This window comes from Phoenix dactylifera, chromosome 3 (assembly GCF_051530095.1).
Source record: "Phoenix dactylifera cultivar Ajwa chromosome 3, Ajwa_hap1_PhDact_Kaust_v1.1, whole genome shotgun sequence".
Lineage (NCBI taxonomy): Eukaryota > Viridiplantae > Streptophyta > Magnoliopsida > Arecales > Arecaceae > Phoenix > Phoenix dactylifera.
Genome location: NC_143192.1, coordinates 11854193 through 11879914, shown reverse-complemented (window position 1 = coordinate 11879914; position 25722 = coordinate 11854193). Strand labels below are relative to the sequence as shown.

The following is a 25722-nucleotide window of genomic DNA, read 5'->3' as shown; positions in this document are numbered from 1 at the left end:
GGTTAGTCATTTTAGGTGAAGTCCTGGGTTGTTACATTGGTAGCTAATTGAATTTTAAAAAATTTTAAAATATAAATCTAATTGGTCCAAACTTGGAGGGTGCCTCTGTAATGTTTCTTTAATCTTTCGTTTTTTACCTAAACACAATAAGCGCATGCTCTCTTTGCAATTTCACCACCCTTCAGCAGAGTACACAAGCATTAAATTGGACAGTGATATTGGACCTGTGGCAGAAAACTATCGTTAGCCATCTGGATGTAATCCAATTTGTCTTGCCCTGAGAGCTTTGTCCAACATCGTCGCCTAAACACAGCTACCACACATTCCCTTTCACTTCTTTCGTCTTCTCTGCATCCTCCTAAATCCCATCCATCTTATACCGAAAACATATCGATCCGATCACCCTCGTAAAGTTGTTGCTAACCGCGACTCCCCCAGCGCCACCTTTTCGTGGAATGAAAGAAACAGGCGTGACTTTGTTGCGCAACAGACACTGATAGGAAGACGGATTCTCTGCAAGGGACACCTCTTTATCCCTCTCCTTATTCCTCCCAGGCCCCCATCCCTCCCATTATTTTTCCCTCTTAACTTCTTTGGCCTTCCATCTATCCCTTTAAATCCCATCGATCCATCTTATACCGAGAAGCGTATCGAACCCCCGCCACTCCCCCAGCGCCACCTTTCTGCCCCCCACGTAGCCATGCTCCTCTCGGCCGCTGCCCGGATACCGCCCTCGTCGTCGACGCTGCTGCGGCCTCATGTACCCATATCTCTTCCCAGTACGCCCCCTTCCTTTCGTCCATCAATCTCTTGAAGTCTCGATTTCTTTGCTCTTGGTTTCTCGTTCTTTCTTCATCTCTTCATCGAGGCAGCAAACTAGAGTTTAGTTTTGTTTTGTCCGCTTTTTGTTCATTTTTTGGTGCTCGAAGTGTATCAAGAAAAAGGGCAAAGATCCATGGAGCAATGGTGCGTCATTTCATCCACATGAAAAAGGGTGCTTAAGGCTGTATATGAACCTGAATGCACCCCTCTTGGTCTATTATGTTGTCTTCTTTTTTTTCTTCTTTGCGGAAGTGTATCATGAAAATATTATAAATAATATTTATTTATACACATAACATTAAGAGCTTGTTTAGTTTGCAAAAGAATTTTTCTTTTTAGAAATATTATTCCTGAGAAGCAGATTCCAAAAAAAAGATGCTTGGAAAAGTATTTTTAGCATGTTTGACTGACTATGGAAAAGTGATAGATTTTCAAAGTGCTTATATTCAGTTAACCATCCACTTTTTTGAAATAGTTATGTGTAATTCCTATTATACTCTTAACAAAAACTAGGTTTTTAATGCCTCTTTAATGTTGAAGGATCTTTTTGAAAAAAAATAAAAATGGAGTGATCTCCGGTTCATAAAAAAGTAACTTTTTCATGTTTCTTATAGAAAAGTTTTTTTCATAAAATATAAAAATTATATTTACATGAGAATACAACTTTATTGCTTCTCTTTTTTGAAAATTCTAATTAAACAACTCATTATTTTTTTGTTGGCTATATTTTTTTTTTTCTTTTTCCACCAACCAAACGAGTCCTAAAGTTTAATCAAATGAGATTAAGGCCATCCATCCTCGTGTCATGTGGATCTCGCGTGACCAGCACTACATAGTTTGTCTTCATTGTTTTGTAATCCAGGCCTGATGCAGGAAACTAATAAATAAAATAATAAAACTTACTTTTATGAGCTGCCTGTTCAAGGTGGTCCGAAGTACGGGGATGGAATAAATGATTTCCTGCTTGTGTTCGTGTGCCAGGTTCGTGTAATATAGGTGCGCACGGAGGCTAGATGATATCTTGCGTCTTGCCCGTTGGAGATGCCATGCAATATCCGAACCAAGCACTCCAGGTACAGAATCTCTTAAAAGCTCTTCTGGTTCTCTTCTATTTTTTTTGAAAAAAAAAAACCTTCTTGTCCTTTATCTAAAAAAAATAATTTATTTCCTAGTTGCACCTAAAACAGAATTTACTGTTCCATTCGGTACAGCAAACAACAAAGCCATTCTTGATCAGTTGATTAGCATATTGATTAATTGTCACAACGACAACATCTATATAAAGTCAGGCACTTGAGATATGTAAAGGGTAACGCCCTATAAAAATTGCAATAACAGTTACAAACATATAACCTTTAAAAGATTGTAATATTAAAGAAATGCTAAAATAACAGTTATTATAGCTCTGTTAGGACAGAACAAAGCAGGCAATAAAGAAAAAAAATAGTAGTCTCATCTTTTCTTTCATTTTTCATTAGATAAATAATTTTTATTTTTGGAGCGTATAATCACTTTTTTAAAGAAAAAATTGATTTTCTGAAAAATTATTTTCATTCAGGAGATGGTAAAATGAAAATAATGACTGTTGGTTATAAGGGTCTATTGTAACAAGAGATAAAAAAATTAATAAATATTATTTTCTCATATTATTTATCCCAATAATTGGACAAGAGGTGGCCAAAACTATCACAGAAAAAGATGTATTGCCATAACATATTCTCCTAAAATTTTGAAAACGAGTTTTGTTATGAGTTCCTAAGGATAAAATGCAATATTTATCTAAAATGAAAAGCTACAATTTTTATTAATTATTTTTATTTTTTAGGGGAGAATGTGTAGGCGACAAGGCAATACTTATATGTAACGTCCATATAAGTATTAGAATGCCCGAAGAACTCATCAGCCATTGAGATCCTTTGTAAAAAAATTTTATTTCAAAATGTGTTGGATTCCAGATAAGAGAATGAGGAATCAAAAGGAGCTAATTGTAATTAATCCCATTTTTGAAAGATATTAAAAGCTATGATAGAGGTGATTTTCCGTGTTCCTAGAAATCATGAATAAATTATAATCAGGAGGGTTTCCCCTTCTCTCCCAACTCTTTTTTTCATAAGTTGCAATGGAAAAACCGGCACCAGAAGGTCTTACAAGATGATCGAATCCTCCCACATCCAAAGAGCCATTTTGGTTCTAGCTAGCATAACGCCAAAGAAAAATTGATTATAACGCCAAAGAAAAATTGACAACTTATTCTTCATTTTGATGAACTCTATTTACAGAATATGGTGCAAATTTAGCCCACAACGGGTTTCCGTCAGCAGATGGCCAGAGAAAGTTGCTAAATTGAATGATGAGGACCAAGTGCCGGAGGTAATTGCCTATAAATCTACAGCTTAGGTATTAGTGAAAAATTAAGGGCCTGATTCAATGCCAGCGAGCTTATCCTTGCGATATAATATCCTATGCATATAGATTGGCTTGAACAGCGCGGGTCATTTTTGAGCAGTTGTACAGAGTGGATAACACTTCGAAGAAGAACCGAGTGCGAGGAATTGAGGGCACGATCTGTTGATTGCCACGAATCCAATATTTTCTACACATTATAAGCCATCCATCTTTAAAGGTGGATTTGCCATTGATTCCTCGCACTATTCTCTTCCCGTCCTCTCTCTGCTTAACAGCTCCCACCAGTGCTGGAGATATCAAACAGATAGCATATCCGAGTGTCAAACATGTTACAGGATTGAAATTATAAATGATCAGATGATGTTTGGTAACAAGATATACTTTGTTTGATGGTGGTCTCTTGCCTGTAGGACATGGTAGGGATGATTAATGGAGTGAAGTCGATGCTTAGCTCGACGGATGATGATGGAGAAATAAGCATTTCGGCATATGACACAGCATGGGTGGCCTTGGTGAAGCACCAAAATGGAAGTGGAGACCCTCAATTCCCATCTAGCCTGCAATGGATTATCGAAAACCAGCTGCCTGATGGCTCATGGGGGGACTCAATTTTCTTGGCTCACGATCGGATAATCAGCACTCTGGCTTGCGTCGTCGCGCTAAAATCATGGAATACTCACCCTGATATCTGTGACAGAGGTTTAGATACCCATATCCCTTTCTAGAACTAGTCCACTGCATTCTAGTCTGTCTTTGAATGAGTAAAGAGTTGCTGAAAGAAATTGTTTTGATAGGAATTTCTTTTCTTCGCGACAATATGTGGAGGTTGGCTCAGCAAGAAGGAGAGCTGGTGCTCACGGGCTTTGAGATCGCCTTCCCTGCTCTCCTAGAGAGAGCCAAGGCCTTGGGGTTGGAACTCCCTTATGATGATCCTGCCTTGCAGGATATATATGCCAGAAGAAACCTAAAGCTGAAGAGGTAGTGGAATAGAAAGTTCTCTCACTCCACTTGTATATCTTGTGCACTTGCCATTACTGCATTATATTCTCAAGAGAAAAAAAAAACCAACATTTTATTGCAGGATCCCAAGTGATGTGTTGCACAAATTACCAACAACACTGCTCTATTCCCTAGAAGGATTGCCTGGTCTGGACTGGGAGAAGCTTTTTGGGCCCCAATGTGTTGATGGGTCCTTCCAAACTTCTCCTGCTTCGACGGCCTATGCTCTCATGCAGACGAACGACGAGAAGTGCCTCAAATACCTTCAGAAGATCGTTGAAAGATTTGACCGAGGAGGTAAATCTATTTGATTCATAAATAATATATACAGTTTTTGTTTTTTTTTTTTTTTTGTCTAAATTAATTCTTGTGATATTATGCTCTGCAGTACCCAATTTATACCCTGTGGATCTTTTCGACCGTTTGTGGGCTGTCGATCGGTTGGAGCGCCTTGGGATCTCCCGGTACTTCGAACCCGAGACCAAACAATGCCTGGATTTTGTCTATAGGTAAAAGTTTTTTGTGCACGAGTTATGATCAGCATTAGAATTTACCGATCTTTCGAGTTTTAAACATTTGATTAAATGACAGATACTGGACCGAGGAAGGGATTGGTTGGACGAGGTATTCTACAGTAAATGATGTGGATGATACGTCCATGGGATTCCGTCTCCTCCGTTTACATGGATACCATGTGTCTCCTGGTGAGTAGCAGCAAATTAAAATTGTTGAGGCCACAACAAGAAGTTTAATTATAAGTAATGAGATATGAACTGTGATTATGGTTGTGGTCTGGGACTATTTTTTCCACTTGCCATCGTTGCAGATGTTTTCAGGCATTTTGAGAAGGAAGGTAGCTTCTTTTGCTTCGCTGGGCAGTCGAGCCAAGCAGCAGTCAGTGAGATGTACAACCTTAACAGGGCATCTCAGGTGGCCTTCCCTGGGGAGAAAATATTGGAGCAAGCCAAGGATTTCTCATGTAGATTTCTCCGAGAAAAGCAAGCTTCCAACCAGTTCCTGGACAGGTGGATCATAACGAAGGACTTGCCCGGTGAGGTAAGTAGCCTACAAATCTCACTTGCTGAATTTTTTGCTAGAAATTTCTTTTGCTTCTGTGTAGAATAGTATTTTATCCTTTTCTTAAAAGTATCTTAAAAGGTCGGGCAGTCCTGGAAATTCTTAGATTGGAACCGGATCGTTCAGGGGAATAGTTGACTAGTCCTCCATATTTGTGTCAATAATTTTCCTCGGAAAGAAAGAGGCGGGTGTGGTTGCTTACGGGTGTCAGAATCCATTAACTCGCGCAGGTGGAGTACGCACTGGATTTTCCCTGGTACGCCAGTCTCCCACGCATAGAGGCGAGGCTGTACATCGAGCATTACGGAGGTGCAGATGTCGTTTGGATTGGCAAGGCCCTCTACAGGTAAAGGAAAAAAAAGCGACTTATAGAATTGGCTCCTTATCACTGCTAGAAACCTGATGGCTCATACGTGTGATGGTGGTTGCAGGATGCCACGCGTGAACAACGATGTGTATCTGGAGCTTGCCAAGTCCGACTTCAACCGATGCCAGGCACACCATCAGGTGGAGTGGGAAGGCCTTCAGAAGTGAGTAAAATTTTATTTTCCTTTTAATTACAGGACGAGAATACTATTAGTCATGTCTCATGCGGGGGGATAATATATGAATGGGTTCAGGTGGTGCGAGGAGAGCGGCCTGGCGAAGCAAGGGGTGCGAGCGGGCGGCGCGCTCACGGCCTATTTTCTGGCAGCAGCGTGCATATTCGAACCGGACCGGGCGGCGGAGAGGCTGGCATGGGCTCGGACCGCCATCGTCGCCGACGCCATCTCTTCGTACTTCCGCAGCGAGTCGTGTTCAGATGAAATGAGTCAGGCCTTCATCCACGACTTCCTCGATGGAGGACGCAACGACCAAAGCCCTACCAGGTGCGTCACCACCACCCTAGTGACATGCCATGTGACGTGCAGCTTCCTGTTGCTCTATTATCTGATCATCGGCATAATGGTAGCTGGAAAAAGGGCAGCATGGGAGCCACGTTTTCACGTAATTACATTTTATTTGCTTTGAGAGAGAGAGAAAACAAAGATCCATTCGGTACAAATCGTCTGCAGTGAAGCCGTTTAGAAGTCACCAACCCGTCACAGTTCCATGTTTCAAGCGTGGTACCTCGTTTCAGTGGTAAAGGGGCATAGCACCCGAGCTATGACAGCAACAAGAGCACAAACATATCCTCAACTACCACAAAAAAGATTCCTCTCGCATGCTTGGCTTCTCTTAGGAGCTCTACTTATAATTTACATGCATCATTGGTGATAACAAGAATACTTAGTAGTCAATTGATGCATGGCCGACTTGTGTGTGAAGTTCGGTTTCCCTTGGATTTCCCGCTTGAAGTGACTTTTTTTTTTGGATTTCTCTAGTGACAACCAAGATAAAAACAGGCTTGTTCTCTAGCGGCATTTCACATTTTGTTTCTAACAAAATCAAGGAAAATAAACTGGGGAGTGAAACTATGCATATTATTTTCTCTTATTAGCTAGGTGCATGGCACCTGCCAAACACTAGTATAATTACAACTATAATGGATGCAGGTTGGGGTGGAAGAGGAGCGGACTAGGAGGCGGAGAAGAGGTGGTGGGCCCAGTACTCTTGCAGTTGCTCGATCGCATCGCGTCCGACGCACTGCCGACTAACCGAGGAAACCATGTCGGCCGCCACCTGAGAGAAGCTGTGAGCATTCCTTTTTCTTCCTTAAAATAAAAACCTTAGTATGTGCCATCAGAGCCAACAATCGAGGATCTGACTTCCAATAGCTTCTCCCCATTTTTTTTCTTTTTTCTTTTGTTGTCTGTTGTCTTCTGGCAGTGGGCTGAGTGGTTGCTGGCATGGAAGCACAAGGACGAGGGAGAACACGCGCGGGAGGAGACTGGGTTGCTGCTGGTCCGCACCATAGAGATATGCGCTGGCCGGTCCGGTTCGGTCGAGGCAGCGACGGCTCACTCGGAGTTCGACTGGCTGGCAAGGCTCACCTCCTCTGTCTGTCGCCGGCTCCAGCGCCGTTTGCTGCTTCAGCAGGTAGGATTTATCGTTATGCCTTCTGTAAGCTGCCCAACCTATACATTGTCTATTTTTCCCCCTTCTTTATCATCTCATGCTACAAATTAAAAGGTTTAGTTCAACTTAAATTGTTTATGCTTAATTGATGATAGATGACCAAATAAGGTGAGACATATTGCAATATAGGCCTTTATCTAGGTCGTGATGCAAACTAGAGAGGGTTTATAGTTCAAATGTCCATTTAATGAAGATGATCGAGCAAGATGATACATATAATGCAAGTGGGTGCACGTCTATTTAATCATCCACCGTAAATAGGCTCATACTCCTTACCTACGTAAGCTTTCAAAATAGAGATGTTTGAGGTGGGACCAATGTCAACAGGCCTTCACTTGAACTCCTTTGGTTTCCTTTTGGGATGATTGGACCTTCATTAGATTAACTTCAGCTGCTCAACATTCTTGGTTTCTCACATGGTGTGATTAGCCCACACAAATCCTTTTTACGAAGAAGATTAGCTCTGAATCTTTTGGTATCTGGTAATCAATGTTTGAATTTGGAATACTTACTAGGGCTTAAAGTTTGAGGTGTCATTTGGAAACAGTGTTGTTCATTGTCTTGCATAATTGTTTCAGTAAGTTGTAAGCTGACAGGGATTTCATACCCTTCTGACCAGGGCACCCCAAAGAACTTAGCCACATCCGAGGAGGACAAGGCAGTAGAAGCAGAAATGCAAGAGTTAGCACAGTGCGTGCTTCAAAGATCCCCTAGTCTCAGCAGCCAAACCAAGCAAACGTTCCTTACCATCGCAAAAAGTTTCTACTATGCTGCCCACTGCCCATCTGCTGCTCTCGACCATCACATATCCAAGGTTCTCTTCAAGCCAGTAGCTCAATCTGGCTGCAAATAAGATCAAAATCAGTTCATCAAGATGTAAAGAAGTTGCTGCTATCAATGTTCTGAATTCATAGAATTATTACACCTACAAGCAAATTTTAACCACCAACTACCTTAGCATACATGCTATGCGCAACACTACCTATCTAGTGGAATCCCTTGTAAAAACACTTTAATGAATAATATTCATGTTCATCGAGTGTGATTGGTTTTCTGTAGGATATTATTGGTTGATATCATTTATAACAACTTAGAACCTTACCCAAAATTGCGAGCCAAAAAGTATTATTTGAGTTTTTGGGTTCTGCATAAGTATTTAAGATCTACCCAGTGAATAACTGATGTGGGACTAAACACACACCTGCATAGATCCTCATGAAGCTGCTAAAAAAGTATGCATGCAATAGGCTTTCCATCATGCACCCACCCTAGTAGCATTAGTATCACTACTTGAACACTGCAAGAGATGAATGTGGGCTTTCCGATTCGAACCCACATGGCACAATCATGTGTATACACTGGTCTCAAAGTGGGCAATGCTTTTGTATGAAATATGAAGAGTATACAATGGTCATGGTTATGGTCATTAAACCTTTATTTATAGTGAACCCTACAGGCTGTTGTCAAACATGATTATTCTGAACATGTTTTGTATGCTGATTACTGTTGATGGATTTCAGAGCACACACTGTCGTACAATTTTCATGCTCATAGTGGGTAATGGTTCCACTCATCATAGTGATCCCAAGGCATATTCTCATAATGCCTACGCTGTCAGCTGATCACCTAAGGTTCTCATCATAAAAAGTGGACAAGTTGGTAAGATTTATGTGGTAAAGCTGGTAGAAGGCATACCTTTCGTTACGTTTATGTGGCCGGCATGTTGGATGCCCTCACAAAGAGATCCACAAAGTGAGCCTTATCTCTGCTCAGAGAAAAAAAAAGAAGAAGAAGCTGTTTTTAATGCATGAGGGCGGAAACCATCAAACAGACCCAGAACAAAGCGTCAGTACCTAGCATGAGCCCATTATAACATGGGCGTGGTCTGGAATCACGAGGTAAAATACTCGACATGGGTACCTTCAGCGGAAGGCTAGAAGACTGGGTGCTGTACTTGCTTTTTTATGGGCATACAAGTAACCAAGAGACCTCAACAAAAGCTTCGACAGTAACCCATCATCACCATGAAAGGGAATGGACTGAGAAAGAAAGTCATAGTGCCTTCAATCATACAACTAGTTGCCACATCCTTTGTTTATATTTAGATGTATGCAAACAAGTGTTTGTGAGTGCCTGTCTTTTAGCATGTGGAAATAGGCAAGACACCACATCCTACATGTTCAGTAGTCACTTTCAGATTCCAAAGAGAGAAAAAAAAACTCGGACTGTTTAATTATACTGACAAAATAATACTGCAAGCATAAACAATCACCATGTGAAGACTTGAATTGGGCCCGTTCTAGGGCCCAACGAACTAAAGTCGGCAAGGGGTGCCGACTTCAGCTGGGTCATCGTGGGGGTGACCACGATGACCACGCCGGCCGAACGGCCAGCGAAATCACCGCATCACCCCCCCTCTTCCCTCTTCCCCTCTCTCCCTCTCTCTCTCTCTCTCTCTCTTTCTCTTTTCTCTGAGAGCCCATCCCTTCCTCTTCTTTTTCCCCTCTTTTGAGAAGATCGCCGGAGCCCCATCGTCGCCGGAGCCGCCATCGCCACCGGGGAAACAATCGTCGACGACCGGAGGTGAGCAAGACAACATAGACCTATTTTTTTGGATTTAAGGGGAGAGAAATGATGGGAATCAGTGGGTTTTACTTCCCCTGTTAGGGGAAGTTCCTTTTTGGGAGATTCGGCCGGCCGACGACGGCCGGCCGGGGTCAATCCGGGCCGAAATAGGTTCAGCCGGAGGTGGATGAACGGGGGGCCGGGCCTTCCAGCCCCAGCCTCTCTCTTTCCTTCCCTTCTTCCTCCCTTTCTTCCTCTCCTTCTCCTCTTCTTCTTCTTCTCTTCCGCCGCTCATGATGGTGGGGTAGCCGACGGCAGCTAGCCGAGCGCCGCCGCCGAGGGCCACGGTCGACTGCCGAGGGCCGACCGGAACCACCAGCCACCCTCCTCCCTTCTTCTCCTTCTTCTTCTTCTTCTTCTTCTTCTTCTTCTTCTTCTCCTTCTTTATTCGGCCTGGGTTTTTCCTTTCTTTGAAATCCGTGCCTTAAGGGTGAACCAGACTTTGAACCGGGTTTAAATTGTGAACCGGTTCCACCTATTATATGAATGGGTTTTGTTATGGTCTGATCAGACCTGGTTTGGGTTGGGCTAGGGATCTGTGTTGGGCTGAGTTGGACCTAATTGGATCTGTGGGCTGGGTTGGTTTGGGCCCGAGATCTGATCTGGACCTGTAATCTGGTTTGGTTCAGTTGGGCCTAATCTGTGTTGGGCCACAATTGATTTTGGGTTTAAAGGATTCTGATTTTTGGAATTTAGTCTATTTATTCTTAGGGTCTATGCTTGATTTTGGGGACCCATTCTTGGATCTTTGAACTTAGGAGTTTAAGGGGTTGGAATTATTTTAAATTATGTTTCTAAATTAATTAAATAATTAATATTTATGTTTAATCAGGGGTTCGTGATATCTGTGGCAGGAATTTTAAGCGAACCCAGGTAGGTGACCTATTGCTCTAAAGTAGAATTTTAACATGTATATTGCATATGTTGATGTTATGGTTTATTATTGGCATTATGTGTTAGAATTAGAATTAAGTATGTAATTTCGCAAACTGTTAATTTATTATTAGCATTATGTGTTAGATTTAGAATTAAATATTTAATTTCATAAATTGTTATGTGCTTTACTGTTGGGAGTATGATTATGACTTTGATATAGAAAGTTGATTTATTGATTTTTAAAATCCGCGTGACTATAGTCTAGACCCCGCCAATTGGATGATACGTTGGCCCTGTCGACTTGTACTGAGGAACTAGTTCCGACACCGCGACCACCGGTGATAAAATAGTGGCGGCACAGGGGTGCGTTTTGCTCTTCGGAGCGGCTCGGTGGAGCGTGAGTTTGGCACCAGGGGGTGCGGCACAGTGGTGCGTTGGCTCAGTGGAGCGGCTCTTCGGAGAGTTGTATTGGCACTTCGGTGTAACCATGCCACTAGGTGATGTGGCCGTAGTCATGCGGTTGAGATATTTTGAGTCTCAGATCGGGTTTACGGATTATCGTGTGGATTTTGGATTCATGAGTTTAGTTGCTTTTTATATGCATCACGACATGTTATATGATGACTTTACTGCATTATGTTGCCTACTGAGCTGTTAGCTCACTCCTACTATTTACATTTTTTACAGGTAATGATATATGACTATGGGGATTATGGGATGGAGTGATCATGATGTATTTAGCTAGTGGATATTGACTTTCTCTTTTGACTTATGTATATATGGACATTTGATATGAAAACTGGAATTTATCTTTAATTAGTTATTGATGGTTGATCTGATTTATCTGCCTTGCGTGCCTGCGGGATCCGCCCTATAGGTGCGCGGCGTCTGCTCGCGCCCCGGGCCCCGGGTTCGGGGCGTGACAGATTTATTGGTATCAGTGTTGGGAACCCGCCCATGCCGCTGATATTTCAAAAAAAATTCAGATGGTAGCGGAATCGGCATAAGCGGGATCGACGTTCATCGCATGAACGTTGTTTCATGAACCGTTCGTAGTTAGATAAGAATTAAAACTTTTAAATGCATTTAGAAGATCAGATCTTCACCTTGTGCGGGTAGATGATCACCGCAAACTGAAGTTCGTAGTCTAGGATGAAGGTTCGCTTGAAGCCGTTCAAGTGCCCGGCCTCTACGGGTATCCACACGAAGCAGTGATCCGATCAAAGCTCTCTTGTCTTCCCGGGGTGCTAGCTCCCTTACAAAGACTTCTTTTTGATGGCTGATTTCCTCTCTTTCAATCAACCCTTGATTGTGCTTGAGAGGAGGAAGAAGAAGGATGAAGAAGAGGAAGAAGAACGAAGCCCCTTGCAGTCTTTCTTTTTCTCCCTGCATTGGAGCCAAGGAAGAAGACCAAGAGGAGGGAGACGCCTCCTCTTCTTTTTCCCTTTGCTGATGGCGGCTGAACCAAGGAAGGGAGAGGGGTGGCCACGACTTGGAAGAGGAGAGGGAGAGCTCATCTTGGGCGCCGGCCCCCTTTGCCCCTTTTTATAACCATCTAGGGCTCCTACAATCTAGGAGCCCTAGAGTAATTACCTTTCTCTTCTCCCTTCTCCACATGGAAAAGGGAGGGGCATATTCCCCTCCTCATGGTTAACCCTAATCCACATTAAGTAGGGTTTGAAATGCCCTAATGTGGTCAAGCCCTAATCCAATTAGGCTTAGCCCAAGGGTGAACCAATTAGGATCCAATCTAGGTAAGTCCTAATCCAATTAGAACTTAAATCAATTTTGACTCAATTGAACTCTTCAATCCTAATCCAATTAGGAGTCTTATTGATTCATTAGATTAATAATTAATTGTGACTTAAGAAACCCTAATCCAAATTAGGACATATTTAATTTTAGTCCTAATCCAATTAGGACTCTATTTGAATCCGAAGTCCTAATCCGATTAGGACTCTAGGAATCCTACTCCAAGTAGGAATCCAATTTTGATTCAAAACTCCTAATCTCATTAGGATTGCAGGAATCCTATTCCAAGTAGGAATCCCAGTCCTACTCCAACTAGGATTCCCAGTCCTAATCCAATTAGGACTCTAGGAATCCTACCCGAAGTAGGACTCTTGTTTTAAGTCCAATTAATTAATTTCCTTTGTTCCTTCTTCAACTTCTTATCAATCAAATTGATTACTTGTGATTCATAATCACTTTTCAACCATCGGATCGGTCAATACTTCTAGTGTGTGTGACCCCATAGGTTCTACTCTGACTGGTAGTGAGATATATTATGATCTCTATCACAATATCATTGAAAACTCCTTTCAATGGGTTGGAACGATTCCAACTCAACTCATTAGGGTTTATCGATCATCAAGATAATCCCTATGAGTCCCACCATCCACCAGTGACACCTAGCAGCATGTAGTGGCTACCCAGTAGAATAGAAAGATGAACCTCTAGGTGCAGTTAACGTGTGATACAGTCCTACTATCGTGGATCCCTACAGGACGGAGGTCATGGACAACTCGTCAAACCCCATCGTCTGTCATATGTCAAGATTTATTTGACTTGAGTTCGATAGTGGAAAACTCTTTTTCCACTTTATATTACTGCCCTGGCCAAGGTCTTAGAACTCAGTCTAACAAATCACATAGGATCACTCCTCTTCTATCAAGGTCGATAGATTCCTTATAGGTGCATACCCTACTCCTACAGTGAACTTACTGCAGCCAATCTACACTGCATGGACCCATATGGCTAGAGACCATGTATGTGTGCAGTCAAACTACAATAACCTCACTGTGAGTAGCCGAAGCACCGCAGGTCAAAGGACCAGTCACACTACTGCAACATCAAGCAAGTCACTGACGAGTGGATAGACATCCAAGTGACTTCTTGTCTTGGTCACGCTCAGTACCCTTGTTCTCTAACAAGCACCTGCACTATCACTTCAGTGTCCCTACACTGTGGACTCAAGTCTCGTCCATCCAGAAGGAAAGTGATCTGTGCACTGATCGGATCGATCACCGTCCTCATGATGATTCATTGATCAGGAGCATTTTAGAAATTAATCACCAATGATACATGGCTCAAATTCTCAACTCTTGAGAATATGTATCATCATCTTATTAATTTCTTGGACGATTCATAGACACATAAATAATATGAATGAAAAAGATGCCTTTTATTTATTCAATAATAAACAGTCAAGTACAAAATTATGTCCCTAGAATCAACAATGTGTCAGCCAAATTGGCTTCTAGGGCATACATCTAACAATCTCCCACTTGCACTAAAGCCAATTGGTCATATATCTTAGGCCCATCTTCTCAAGGTGGGCTTCAGTCTTTTGCTGACTCAGCTGCTTAGTGAACGGGTCCGCCACGTTATCCGCGGAGTCTACTCTCTGCACCTTTACATATTTCTTCTCAACATAGTCGCGTATGAGATGGAAGCGCCGCTCTATATGCTTAGACTTCTGATGAGACCTTGGCTCCTTAGCAAGGGCTATGGCGCCATTATTATCGCAGTAGAGTGTTATGGCATTTGATGTCATCACGTCTAACTCTGCAATGAATTTCTTGAACCAGAAGCCTTCCTTAGCAGCTTCAGAGACGGCGATGTATTCAGCTTCCATAGTAGAATCAGCAATGATCGGTTGTTTGGAACTCTTCCAATTTATCGTACCACCATTGCACAAGAACACATATCCAGATGTTGACTTCCTGTCATCGACATCAGTAATGAAGTCTGAATCTGTGTACCCTTCTACCTTTAACTCTGATGATCCTCCAAAAACCAAGAATAAATCTTTAGTTCTTCTCAAGTACTTAAGAATATTCTTCACAGCTGTCCAGTGTTCTTCACCTGGATTCGACTGATATCTGCTTGTGACACTCACAGCAAGAGCTATATCAGGTCGTGTACACAGCATGGCATACATGAGGCTTCCTATTGCCGATGCATAGGGAATCTTGCTCATGCGTTGAATCTCTTCAGATGTGTTGGGGCACATCTTCTTGGAGAGATGAATTCCATGCCTAAGGGGTAAGAGACCCCTCTTGGAGTTTTCCATGCTGAACCTCTTCAGCACCTCCTCTATGTACATTTTCTGTGAAAGGCCAAGCATCCTTTTAGATCTATCTCTATAGACCTTTATTCCCAAAATATAGGATGCTTCCCCAAGGTCTTTCATGGAGAATTCTTTTGACAACCAGACCCTAACCGAGGTTAGCATGGGAATATCATTCCCAATCAGGAGAATGTCATCTACGTACAGTACGAGAAAAACGACAGTAGTCCCACTAACCTTTTTGTAAACACACGGTTCCTCTTCGTTTTTGATGAAATCAAACATTTTGATTGCGTCATCGAAACGAGTGTTCCAACTCCGAGATGCTTGCTTTAGTCCATAGATGGACCTTTGCAGCTTGCAGACCTTGTGATCTCCATCACTGGAAGTGAAACCAAAAGGCTGTTCCATATAGATGTCTTCATTAAGATATCCATTCAGGAAAGCAGTGTTGGAATCCCTCGCACGCCGCAGAAAATTTCAGAAAAATTCTGCGCGCAGCGGAAGACATGCGCGAGATTCCGTTCATCGCATGAACATATTTTAAAACCGTCGTTCGTAGATAGATTAGGATTAAATACCTTTTATATGATTAAGAAAGATCAGATCTTCACCTTGTGCGGGTAGATGATCACCGCAAATCTGATGATCGTGGACTTGTTGAAGGTTCGCTTGAAGCCGCACACGCGTCCGGCCTCTACAGGTATCCACACGAGGCAGAGGACCAATCCAAACTCTCTAATCTCCCCGGGGTGCTAGCTCCCTTGCAGAGATATGTTTTGATGGTTGAAATCCTCTCTTTTGAATCAACTCTTGATTGCCTTAGAGAGGAGGAAGAAGGATAGATCAAAAGGAATAAGGCAAAACCCCTTTGCAGCCTTTTCCTTTTCCTTTTCTTTTGGAACCAAAAGAAGAGAGGGAGGAAGGGCTGCATGCCTCCTTCCTTTTCTTTGCTTGCTGGTGGCTGAAACCATCATGGGAGAGATGGGTTCACGGCACAAAAGGGAGGAGAAAAATCCCACGTCCTTCCAAAGGAGGGGATTGTCAAGCGGGCCCATGAGAGAAAAGATGGGTCACCTGCCACCTATCTTTCTTCTCCTCCTTTTTTTTTTTTTTTTGCAGCTCCAAGGAGGCTGAAGGGAGGGGGTTCACGGCTGGATCACCAAGATGGGAAGATGGTCCTTCACGGCTGAAAAGAGAGGGGGAGGAAAAATTAGGGTGCTGCCCCCTTTCTCTCTCTTATATATGGCATGTGGAGCTCCTAAAATTTAGGAGCTCCCATCCTTATCTCTAAGAAAAGAGGAGGGGCGTAGCCCCTCCCTCTTCTCCCTATTTCACGCACGCCCACTTAATCCAATTAAGTGGGGTGTGGGGCCATGTACAAGGTGGGTCTAATCCTCTTCCAAAGAGGATTGAGTGCGCCCATTTTCTTTTTCCTTCAAATCCTAATCTAATTAGGATTCAATTGAACTCTTCAATCCTAATCCAATTAGGAGTCTTTTAATTAATTAGATTAAAATTAATTAGGACTTAAGAAATCCTAATCTAATTAGGACTTATTAAATTTCAGTCCTAATTCAATTAGGACTTTAGAAATCCTACTCCAAGTAGGACTTTAATTTAATTTGAAATCCGAATCCAATTAGGACTCTAAGAATCCTACTCCAAGTAGAACTCGTAATTAAGTCCAATTAATTAAATCCAATTAATTAAATTAAATTGCAATCCAATTGCAATTATTCCTTCTTCAACTCACTAACTCTTAGCGGGTTAACCAATTATCAATCAAATTGATTATTTGTGATTCCTAATCACAATTCAACCATCGGATCGGTCAATACCTCTAATGTGTGTGACCCCATAGGTTCTATTTTGTCTGGTAGTGAGATATATTGCGATCTCTATCACAATATCATTGAAAACTCCTTTCAATGGGTTGGAGCAATTCCAACTCAACTCACCAGGGACCATCGATCATCAAGATAGTCCCTGTGAGTCTCACTATCCACCAGTGACACCTAGCAGCATGTAGTGGCAACCCAGCAGAATGGAATGATGAACCTCTAGGTGCAGTTATCATATGATACAGTCCTTCTATCATGGATCCCTACAGGACGGAGGTCATGGATAACTCGTCAAACCCCATCGTCTGTCATATGTCAAGATTTATTCGACTTAAGTTCGAGAATGGAAAACTCCTTTTCCACTGTACATACTACCCCGGCCGAGGATTTACGAACTCAGTCTCATAAATCACATAGGATCTCTCTTAACCTATCAAGATCGATAGATTCCATCTAGATGCACCCCTACTCCTACAATGAACCTACTGCAGCCAATCTGCACCACAAGAACCCAATTGGCTAGGGCTCATGTTTATGTGCTCGTCAAACTACAGCAACCTCACTGTGAATAGCCGAGGCATCGCAGGTCAAAGGACCAGTCATACAACTGCAGCATCAAGTAAGTCACTGACGAGTGGATAGACATCCAAGTGACTACTTGCTATGGTCACGCTCAGTACCCTTGTTCTCTAACAAGCACTTGCACTTGCTCCAGTGTCGCCACACTGTGGACTCAAGACTCGTCCATCAAAGAAAGCGATCTGTGCACTAATCTCAGCAGATCGATCACCGTCCTCGTGATGATCCATCGATCAGGAGCAATTCAGAAATTAATCACCAATGACACATGCCTCAAATTCTCAACTCTTGAGAATATGCGTCATCATCTTATTAATTTCTTGGACGATTCATGGACACATAAGAACATGAATGAAAAGAATGCCCATTCTAATAAATTCATTATTAGGTCAAGTACAAATTTATGTCCCAGAATAAAATAATGCGTCAGCCAAATTGGCTTGTAGGGCATACTTCTAACAATCTCCCACTTGCACTAAAGCCAATCAGCTATAAACCTGAGCCCCATCTTCTCAAGATGCGCTTCAGTTTTCTGCTGACTTATCTGCTTAGTGAATGGGTCCACCACATTTCCTGTGGAGTCTACTCTCTGATCCTTTACTTATTTCTTTTCAAGGTAGTCGCTTATTAGGTTAAACCACCGCTCTATGTGCTTCGGCTTCTGGTGAGACCTTGGCTCTTTAGCTAGTGCTATGGTGCCTTTGTTATCGCAGTAGCGTGTTATGGCATCTGATGACATTACACCTAACTCCGCAATGAACTTCTTAAACCAGAAGGTTTCCACTGCACCCTTAGATACGGCTTTAACATTCAGCTTCTAAGGTAGAATCTACAATAATCGGTTGTTTGGAACTCTTTCAATTTACTGAACCATCATTGCATATAATCTGATGTAGACTTTCTATCATCAATATGTGTGCATCCTTCTACCTTCAACTCTGATCTTCTTCCAAAGACCAAGAACATGTCTGTAGTTCTTCTCAAGTACTTAAGACTATTCTTCACAGCTATCCAGTGCTTCTTGCCTGGATTTGACTGATATATGCTCGTGACACTCACAGCATGTACTATATCAAGTCATGTACATAGCATGGTATACATGAGGCTCCCTATAGCCGAAGTATAAGGGATCTTGCTCATCCACTGAATCTCTTCAGATGTGTTGGGGCACATCTTCTTGAAGAGATTTACCCCATGCCTAAGGAGTAGTAATCCCCTTTTAGAGGTTTCCATGCCGAACCTCTTCAACACTCCCTCTATGTAATATTCTGTGACAGGACAAGCATCCTCTTAGATCTATCTCTATAGACCTTAATTCCCAAAATATAGGATGCTTTTCCAAAGTCTATCATGGAGAATTCCTTAGACAACCAAACCTTGACTTAGGATATCATCCACGTACAATACGAGGAATGCAATAGCCCTCCCACTAACCTTCTTATAAACACATGGTTCCTCCTCGTTCTTGAAGAAATCAAACGATTTGATTATATCGTTGAAACGAGTGTTCCAACTCCGAGATACTTGTTTTGTCCATAGATGGACCTTTGCAGCTTACAGACCTTGTGATCACCATCACAATATCATGATATGCTACAACAACAAGCAATATTCGAATGGACTTCAGCATGGCTACAGGTGAAAAAGTATCCTGATAATCAGTGCCTTCGCACTGACTATAACCTTTCGCCATTAGCCTTGCCTTATAGGTCTCTACGTAGCCATCCGAACTTAATTTTCTCTTGTAGATCCATTTACACCCAATAGGTACTATACCTTCCGGTGAATCTACTAAGGTCCAGACTTGGTTGGAATGCATGGAGTCTATCTCTAACTTCATGGCTTCCAGCCATCTCTCGGAATTGATGTCTAACATCGCCTCGTTGTAGGTATTGGGATCCTTACCTTGATCCCTATCTCCCATGAGGAACACTTCCTCTACATCCTCTGTAAGTATACCTAAGTACCTTTCAGGAGGATGGAAGATCCTACTAAATCTACGAGGTGGAGGAGGTACAACATGTACTGGCTCGATATGAATAGGTTCTATAGGCACAATGGCTCGTTGCTCTTTAGAGACTTTCTCTTCGAGCTCAATTTTTCTCCTACTGCCTCAATCAAGGATAAACTATTTTCCATGAAGATAGCATGTTGGCTCACAAACACTTTGTGATTCTCTGGGACGTAAAATTGTATCCAAATAACTCTTTAGGATATTCTATAAAACGAGCACTAATTGTCCTATCCTCTAACTTGTCCGCCTGTTGTCATTTGACTTGGGCCGGACATCCCCAAATCTTGAAATAACCAAGACTCAGCTTCTTACCATGTCATATCTCATATAGTGTGGTAGGAACAGACTTAGAGGAAACACTATTCAATATGTAAATAGCTGAAAATAGGGCATCTCTCTAAAGAAACAAGGGTTGATCAGTGAAGCTCATCATGGACCTGACAATATCCAATAGGATCTGATTCCTCCTCTCCGACACTCCGTTAAGCTGAGGTGTACCAGGAGGGATCCATTATGAAACTATACCATTCTCCTTGAGATAATCACGGAACTCTCCACTAAGGTATTCACCTCCTCGATCTGATCGAAGAATCTTAATGAGTTTTTCTGTTTGTTTTTCTACTTCATATCTGAACTCTTTGAACCTTTCAAAAATTTCAGATTTGTGTCTCATACACATATCCATACCGTGAGTAATCATCGGTAAATGAAGTAAAAATTACAACCCCTAGCCTGCACATCGAATGGGCCACACACATAAGTGTGTACTAGGGTAAGTATCGCAGTGGACCTCTCCCATGTCCTAAAAGGGATAATTTGGTCATCTTTTCTTGAAGGCAGAATTCACAAATCGGATATAACTCGAAAGTCAATGAGCTCAGAAGCCCATATTTCTTCAATTTGTTTATTCTGTCTTCTCCTATGACCAAGCCTGAAGTGCCACAAATACTTTAGATTTATCTCATCTCTAGATCCTTTTGGATCCTATGGTACTCACTGTTTGCTCAGATACATTCACAGGTACATCCAAATGTAAGTGATAGAGACGGTCAATCATAAAACCATATGCATCCAATTTATTTTTCAAACAAATTGAACAATAGTCTTATAAAAATCTTTCTGTGCTAAACAAGATACAGAAATCAAATTTCTGTTTGCAACAGGTAACAGTCCCTAAGTATCCTTTTAATAATGAGCATATCTGGCATACCTTCTGAAGGTCTGTCACCCTTCTTACTCTTTATGCTTTCCATGTATGTAGGACAGTTCCTCTTCCAATGGCCGTCTTATGATGCAATGGAAACACTTTTCCTTGCAATCGGCCTTTTTTCTTGGAACTTCCTTACTTGGCCTTTTCTCGGTCTTCTGCCTTTTCACAAGTTTCTTCTTCTTCCAAGTAGACTCTCTCTTGGAAGTAGAAACCAACTCGACAGCGAGAACGATGCCCCTTGAACTCTTCAAGGTCCCTAAGGTAGTTACCAATTTTATTTAACAATTCTATTTTGGTGCATACAATCTTGTTCATATGGTAATTTACTATAAACTGTTCATATGAAGCTAGAAGGGATTGCGGGATCAAATCCGTTTGCAATTCCTTGTGCATGGTCATGCCGAGCTTCTCAAGCTCCTCTAAGTCCTTTATCATGGTCAAACCATGATCATGGACAGACTGCCCATCACGCATCTTAGCCTTGAAGAGCCTCTTGGACACTTCAAAACATGCTACGTGACTCTGTTCACCATACAACTCTTGTAAGTGATATAATATGTCCCTGGCAATCTTCATGTTCTCATGCTGGCATTAAAATTCATTGGACATGGATGCCTTTGTGCAGCACCTAACTTTATTGTCATTGTTCGTCCACTTAGCATGCGTCTTATGCTGACCAGTAATCGGACGGATTGGTAACACAGGGATTCCATGGTCTAGCATATACCCTAATTTCTCACAATTCAAAACTATTTTGAAATTTGCTGAGCTAGTTTTTATAATTGGGTTTGGTCAAACAGTTGATCTATAGGATATGAGTTAAGAGTCTAGAAGCTGACTTTATAATCCTCAGAGAGTAAAGATTCTAGTTAGAATTTTGTACTTGAACTCTATTTGTTTTAGGGCCTTTTAAAACAAATATACCTCCCACTATTTTTTCGAATCTCTCACACTCCTCTAGTAGAGAAACGGAAACCTTGCGACTCTAGGTTTCAAGTGGGGTGCTACGGTCCCACCAATTTACATACCACCTCACCTAACAGTTATTGGTGACAAATAAACGATGAGTGTACAACTCTTGTACAATGCTTCTCAAGCAAGTTGTAGCGCTATCCGGTCTCTAAGTAATGAAGACCTCACCTAACAGTTATTGGCCCCATTCCTTAGTTAAGTCGGACCCACCGTATAACCGCAGAAGCAAAGCCGTCATTGGGTCCCTCACCTAACAGTTATTGGGCCCAACCCCATCTTTACCCCTACAACATCTCATGCCTAATAGAGAGGTCCAGTCCCCCGATGCAACTTGCCCACTGTATCCAGCCGAGACAAATCAACGCCGGAAAGACCTTAGCAGCTCTACTACGGTGGAAGACCGATGGACTTAATATTTTCGAGGAGATTTAATTTAGGTCTCTTTTATTTAATTATCTACATCTCATGCAAATAATTATCTAACCGCTATGTATAAACATAAACATAAACATAAACATCCAGGCATAATAACAAAAATTAAACTGGTGATGATCCTGGATCCAGGATGGGGTTATAGTACAAGCACATGCACGTCAATTGGTTAGATCGTCTTCAACTCTTGACTCGATCTTGAGCACCCTAGGTCCAATTGCGATCAACTCCTTGATCCATCTCCAATCAACCCTTGATCTCGATCTGCACAAATCGTGCTTGTAGAGGCATGCACCGATCAACCATTGACGTGCAAACACATCACAGATTACATCCCAGATAACTTTAAAAATAAATAAAATTAAATAATAGTTACAACCCTTTTTCATGAGACACGCAGGTCTCTAATACATCAATATAAGATGCACGCAGGCATCTGAAAATCTGATTTACATGCATCACATAACATCACAGAACATCTCAGACATTGCAGAACATTTCAGAGAATGCATTAAATAAAATTTACAGATCTAAATATTTAACAGATTATGTCATCTTATGAGTTGCTGATCATGCAAGATATGATTCTAAATATTTTTAATCTCATTAACAAATCAATAGAATCATTAATCTAATCGCATAGAAAATCAGCATGCAGAAAAATCAGCAAGCTGAAAATTCTGCATGCAGAAAAATTCAGCAAGCATAATCTTTAAATTTTCAGATCTATTATGCCTTAATCATTTAATCCTAATCTTAATCTACGCAACCATGGCTCTGATACCACTGTTGGAATCCCTCGCACGCCGCAGAAAATTTCAGAAAAATTCTGCGCGCAGCGGAAGACATGCGCGAGATTCCGTTCATCGCATGAACATATTTTAAAACCGTCGTTCGTAGATAGATTAGGATTAAATACCTTTTATATGATTAAGGAAGATCAGATCTTCACCTTGTGCGGGTAGATGATCACCGCAAATCTGATGATCGTGGACTTGTTGAAGGTTCGCTTGAAGCCGCACACGCGTCCGGCCTCTACAGGTATCCACACGAGGCAGAGGACCAATCCAAACTCTCTAATCTCCCCGAGGTGCTAGCTCCCTTGCAGAGATATGTTTTGATGGTTGAAATCCTCTCTTTTGAATCAACTCTTGATTGCCTTAGAGAGGAGGAAGAAGGATAGATCAAAAGGAAGAAGGCAAAACCCCTTTGCAGCCTTTTCCTTTTCCTTTTCTTTTGGAACCAAAAGAAGAGAGGGAGGAAGGGCTGCATGCCTCCTTCCTTTTCTTTGCTTGCTGGTGGCTGAAACCATCATGGGAGAGATGGGTTCACGGCACAAAAGGGAGGAGAAAAATCCCACGTCCTTCCAAAGGAGGGGATTGTCAAGCGGGCCCATGAGAGAAAAGATGGGTCACCTGCCACCTATCTTTCTTCTCCTCCTTTTTTTTTTTTTTTGCAGCTCCAAGGAGGCTGAAGGGAGGGGGTTCACGGCTGGATCACCAAGATGGGAAGATGGTCCTTCACGGCTGAAAAGAGAGGGGGAGGAAAAATTAGGGTGCTGCCCCCTTTCTCTCTCTTATATATGGCATGTGGAGCTCCTAAAATTTAGGAGCTCCCATCCTTATCTCTAAGAAAAGAGGAGGGGCGTAGCCCCTCCCTCTTCTCCCTATTTCACGCACGCCCACTTAATCCAATTAAGTGGGGTGTGGGGCCATGTACAAGGTGGGTCTAATCCTCTTCCAAAGAGGATTGAGTGCGCCCATTTTCTTTTTCCTTCAAATCCTAATCTAATTAGGATTCAATTGAACCATGACTCAATTGAACTCTTCAATCCTAATCCAATTAGGAGTCTTTTAATTAATTAGATTAAAATTAATTAGGACTTAAGAAATCCTAATCTAATTAGGACTTATTAAATTTCAGTCCTAATTCAATTAGGACTTTAGAAATCCTACTCCAAGTAGGACTTTAATTTAATTTGAAATCCGAATCCAATTAGGACTCTAAGAATCCTACTCCAAGTAGAACTCGTAATTAAGTCCAATTAATTAAATCCAATTAATTAAATTAAATTGCAATCCAATTGCAATTATTCCTTCTTCAACTCACTAACTCTTAGCGGGTTAACCAATTATCAATCAAATTGATTATTTGTGATTCCTAATCACAATTCAACCATCGGATCGGTCAATACCTCTAATGTGTGTGACCCCATAGGTTCTATTCTGTCTGGTTAAGTGAGATATATTGCGATCTCTATCACAATATCATTGAAAACTCCTTTCAATGGGTTGGAGCAATTCCAACTCAACTCACCAGGGACCATCGATCATCAAGATAGTCCCTGTGAGTCTCACCATCCACCAGTGACACCTAGCAGCATGTAGTGGCAACCCAGCAGAATGGAATGATGAACCTCTAGGTGCAGTTATCATATGATACAGTCCTTCTATCATGGATCCCTACAGGACGGAGGTCATGGATAACTCGTCAAACCCCATCGTCTGTCATATGTCAAGATTTATTCGACTTAAGTTCGAGAATGAAAAACTCCTTTTTCACTGTACATACTACCCCGGCCGAGGATTTACGAACTCAGTCTCATAAATCACATAGGATCTCTCTTAACCTATCAAGATCGATAGATTCCATCTAGATGCACCCCTACTCCTACAATGAACCTACTGCAGCCAATCTGCACCACAAGAACCCAATTGGCTAGGGCTCATGTTTATGTGCTCGTCAAACTACAGCAACCTCACTGTGAATAGCCGAGGCATCGCAGGTCAAAGGACCAGTCATACAACTGCAGCATCAAGTAAGTCACTGACGAGTGGATAGACATCCAAGTGACTACTTGCTATGGTCACGCTCAGTACCCTTGTTCTCTAACAAGCACTTGCACAATTGCTCCAGTGTCGCCACACTGTGGACTCAAGACTCGTCTATCAAAGAAAGCGATCTGTGCACTAATCTCAGCGGATCGATCACCGTCCTCGTGATGATCCATCGATCAGGAGCAATTCAGAAATTAATCACCAATGACACATGCCTCAAATTCTCAACTCTTAAGAATATGCGTCATCATCTTATTAATTTCTTGGACGATTCATGGACACATAAGAACATGAATGAAAAGAATGCCCATTCTAATAAATTCATTATTAGGTCAAGTACAAATTTATGTCCCAGAATAAAATAATGCGTCAGCCAAATTGGCTTCTAGGGCATACTTCTAACAAGCAGTTTTCACATCCATCTGCCAGATTTCATAATCATGAAATGCTGCAATGGCAAGCAGTGTTCGGATGGATTTCAGCATGGCTACAGGTGAAAAGGTCTCCTGATAGTCAATGCCTTCGCGCTGACTATACCCTTTCGCCACAAGCCTTGCCTTATAAGTCTCTACCTCTCCATCCGAACCTATTTTCCTTTTGTAGATCCATTTACATCCAATAGGTACAATACCTTCTGGTGGATCTACTAAGGTCCAGACTTGGTTGGAATGCATGGAGTCTAACTCTGACTTCATGGCTTCCAGCCATTTCTCGGAATCGATATCAGATATCGCCTCATCGTAGGTTTTGGGATCTTGTGAATGATCCCTATCTCCCACTAGGAACATTTCCTCGGTATCCTCTTCTAGTATACCTAAGTATCTATCGGGAGGATGGGAGACCCTACTAGATCTACGAGGTGGTCGAGGGACATCGTGTACTGGCTCTGTATGAATGGG

The 25722-nt window shown here is 41.9% G+C and overlaps 1 protein-coding gene across 1 annotated transcript; it reads left to right on the top strand.

Moving 5' to 3' along the window:
• The first annotated feature begins 647 nt into the window (after positions 1-647).
• Positions 648-8401, top strand: LOC149767897 (ent-copalyl diphosphate synthase 1, chloroplastic-like). Its single transcript, XM_089929463.1, has 15 exons — positions 648-779; positions 1804-1895; positions 3102-3192; positions 3639-3927; positions 4023-4206; positions 4310-4524; positions 4616-4736; positions 4819-4931; positions 5054-5283; positions 5535-5650; positions 5736-5834; positions 5925-6173; positions 6840-6978; positions 7114-7323; positions 7982-8401. The coding sequence occupies exons 2-15, from the start codon at positions 1864-1866 to the stop codon at positions 8213-8215; spliced, it is 2322 nt and encodes a 773-aa protein (XP_089785589.1). The 5' UTR covers positions 648-779; positions 1804-1863; the 3' UTR covers positions 8216-8401.
• Positions 8402-25722: the final 17321 nt, after the last annotated feature.

Coding starts and splice junctions, on each gene's coding strand:
- LOC149767897 (XM_089929463.1), top strand. CDS start 1,864: ATGCCATGCAATATCCGAACCAAGCACTCCAG. Junction 1,896..3,101: donor ATCCGAACCAAGCACTCCAG/GTACAGAATCTC, acceptor CTCTATTTACAG/AATATGGTGCAAATTTAGCC. Junction 4,207..4,309: donor AGAAACCTAAAGCTGAAGAG/GTAGTGGAATAG, acceptor ATTTTATTGCAG/GATCCCAAGTGATGTGTTGC.